The sequence below is a fragment of the Charadrius vociferus genome, unplaced genomic scaffold, assembly GCF_000708025.1.
Source record: "Charadrius vociferus isolate BGI_N301 unplaced genomic scaffold, ASM70802v2 scaffold529, whole genome shotgun sequence".
NCBI classification, from domain to species: domain Eukaryota; kingdom Metazoa; phylum Chordata; class Aves; order Charadriiformes; family Charadriidae; genus Charadrius; species Charadrius vociferus.
In genome coordinates, this window is record NW_009650172.1 from 3,101,910 (window position 1) to 3,105,318 (window position 3,409).

The following is a 3,409-nucleotide window of genomic DNA, read 5'->3' on the forward strand; positions in this document are numbered from 1 at the left end:
ATTGTCAACCTTCCTGAAATTACTGCATTGGAGTCTTCACTGGCTTTGTTTCCAAAGTTGCTTCCTGCATTTAAATTAAATAGTGAAAGCCTGGAAAACCCCAGGTCATTAGGAATATATATATAGAAGCTTCTCCTTATTCTGCAGGCATTTCTGGTTACATGCAGATCATTATTTTGGGCTTTGCATACCTTAAGTAGCTGACCTAAAGTGTGTAACAATGAATTAATATTACCAGCGTAAACTCACCACTTAAGCAATACAGGTGGAAAGGGTACAAGAATACCTTCATACACCTCTCCAGCTGCGCTTCCTCCTCTTCCTCCCCTCGAAAATCAGTGTTTTATTATGCAGATATATGCAGGCTGAGTCTTTTGCTAAGTCTCATTGCAAAGCTAATAGCCAAGGCAATTGTGTGGATAAGCAAAGACTTAAATCATTTGGAAACTGTTGAGAGAGGACAGATCTGATAATAATAACCTTCATGGCTGGCAAGTTACAGCTGCTTTTGACAACTTGTAACGATGAAGGCTAATAGTAAAGAGCTAAATATCTGTATTGTGCCATAGGATTAATTTCAATTCCCAACTATAAAGCTTCAAACTTTAGACTGCTTTTATAATCTTTGAGATTAATTTGTTTTCCTCTAGGTTAAAAAGGAGTTGGGTTTTTTTCATAGATGTTAGGGTGCTTATTTTCATTCTGTTTTTTTTTTCTTTAATACAGTGAGACAGCTTAGTTTATTTATTTCAGTGCAAAGAAAGTGTAGTCTTATTGAAGCCACAGGTGTTTCTCACTTATAGCAGAAGTTACAGAAGGGTGTTGTACTAACGTGTTTTGCATCATTTCAGCACATTTTTTATCCTATAGTGGTGACTTCCAGACTGCACATAGGTAACAATTACAATAGCACATGTTAAGAGAGATCTCAAACAGTATATGTAACAGGTGTCATTAGGATCTGTAGTTTGCACCAATAGCTTTATCAAAGAAAAAATTAAGGAAATAAAAAAATGCCACTGGTGCTGTTTGCATGCTGACACTGAAATTGCTGTGATGACTACAGGTAATGAATGACTAATTGTTCACAATGTGTCTGAACACAAGACCACAGGTCTAACTTTAAAACAGGTCATACTTGCTCCCTGGGTAGGCAGCTATATATTAGAGAACATGCACATTAATTTCTAGTGCACTGCTGTGCGTAAGGCAGTTAGCACCGTTCTTAGCCATGTTTTAATCAGAAGTTTCAATGGGAGCGAGAACGTGGTGTTCTGCAGCATAGAGCATCAGTGACACCACTTGGGGACCCCTGTGTCCCAACAGAGTATTTTAAAAGTGGAACAGGTGCAGAAAAGAGCAATGAGAAGTCCAGAAAATCGGCTTCACAATGAGTGATTCAGAAAGCCATAAATTTTCAGGGAATCAGAGAAGGTTGGGGTGGTTGGGTCACCATCAGTAACTACAGAAGGTGAGGAGTCTGCTCATGCAGGGCCGATTGGGTGGCACGTGAGGACATGAGAAGAGGCTGAAAGCTGAAGTGAGAACAGTTCAGATTAGATGCACATTTTTAGGTTAGAACAGTTAGTGGAAAGGCTTACCAGAGGATGGCATTGGCTGCCTTTGGCTTGAAACAGCGGTATGAAGAGAGCACATCTTTCTAGAGAGAACACAGCACGTCTCAGGCACAAAATACAGACCCGATGCAGGGATGGCCAGATGAAATGGCCCAACCCGGGCAATGGAGGTGGCCACGGAAAGGGATTGCAGTGGTCTAAAACTTAGAAAAGCTGTTCATATTACCTAGCAGTGGACAGCTTGTGATCTAAAAACAATAAGCAAATGGGGAGGGTGCTGCCTTCCCACCATCTTTAAGAGAAGGGGGAAATGAGCAGAAGTTAAATGGCTTCTGGGTCACACACCGAAGAGGTGGCCGGGCTGGGATTAGAGCAGAATCTGCTGCCTGCTTGTGCTGCGTTTCGTCAGGTGGACACCTCCCTCCTCTTCCCCAGGCAGGAGCACAGCCTGATATTTGCAGTGATCGAGCCAAAATTTGGGTTTCGCCTTTCAGTACCAATCAGAGCCCAGCAAAAGAAATAATGTCATGACATGCATCCAGGTTCATTAATGAGGAACCTGGCTGGATCAGGTGCCTGGTTACCAGGAGGGCATCTTTTCCAAGCTCCCTGCATCAGTTGGATCAGCAAACACTTCCCACTTCAGGGTGCAAGCAGCTGCTTTTACAGCCAGAAGTGCAGTTTACAGGCAAATCCCAGTCGTAATCAAGGCAACCAATTTCAGGTGATCAAGGTCTGGCTTTTCCTGGGGACAGACGGGATGTGTGCAAGAGAGAAATGGGGTCAGGCGACGGGTTAAATTGCACCTAGGTATGATTTGACAACCACTCCCCTGATAACAGCTTATAATGCTTACAATTTGTCTTCTGTTTTGTTTTGTGATTTCAGGAGCAGAAGGCACAGTGTTCCCTAAATCTATAGAAACTCCCAATGTCAGGGCAGACCCCTTCAAGGAACTAAGGTAAACTTTGGAATATGGTTTAACGGTAACTCAGTGGCGCCTTGTTGGAGTTGTGCGTACTGCTGGGCATCATGTCTGCTTTTGCATAAGAGCTTGGGGGTTTACTTTGGATGGCGTCACCGAGAGGATGCCATGGAAGAGAAGGGACCTGCCATGTTTACATGTAATGTGACCAAGCTAAAGGCAATCGTGGGTCATGAGAGCATCGTTTCTCCTCTGTAACATGCTTCCTGTACCCTGGGCTCAGCAGTTTAAAAAAAAAAAATAGAGAAATCTTTTTCTGGTTGTGTAGGGAGGTACTGGAGTCCGTGCTGAATCACAGGGAGTAGCAGCAGGCAAAAGGATAATGCTCTCCGGCATTATCTGTCTTGCAGAAATGCAAACCCTCCCTGACCTACACAGGGTCTAGCTGTGCATGCATGTAACTGCTGACACTCGCAAAGATGCCGCTTGCTGACAGCAGTATATCAGGAGGGGATAAACAGCACAGCTCTGGAGAACCAGCTTTGCCCTCAAGCTAATGCTGGGCATTGTATTTATTTAAAAAAAAAAAGTACGGCACTACAGGTTAGTTTGGGTGACTAGTCTGTGAAAAGAGACTAATCATATGGCCTAATAAATTATTGACTGAATCTCCTGATATCATCTGACCAAGAGGGCTGTAGGGGTTGCCATCAATGCTCTAATTATCCTTCCTTAGAAAAAGAGAGAGAGAAAAGCTGAAAAAAATCTCCGGAAGGACATCTTGTCCTTAGGTCTTGGGTTGCAAACTCTCCTTTCCTGGAAACTGCTGGGGATGAAGCAATCTTCAGAGAGCTGAAGTTGTGCACGAACGCTGCAGATTTACTGTGGAGGCACCGAGATGGGAGAG

General features: G+C 43.5%; 1 protein-coding gene across 1 annotated transcript in view; it reads left to right on the forward strand.

Annotated features, from left to right (window-relative positions):
• SGCD (sarcoglycan, delta (35kDa dystrophin-associated glycoprotein)) overlaps window positions 1-2,542 on the forward strand; it is a 179,509-nt gene extending 176,967 nt beyond the window's left edge. Inside the window, exon 6 of the mRNA XM_009892618.1 lies at window positions 2,466-2,542. Coding sequence (XP_009890920.1) covers window positions 2,466-2,542 — 77 coding nt within the window. The remainder of the gene's footprint in view (window positions 1-2,465) is intronic.
• Window positions 2,543-3,409: the final 867 nt, after the last annotated feature.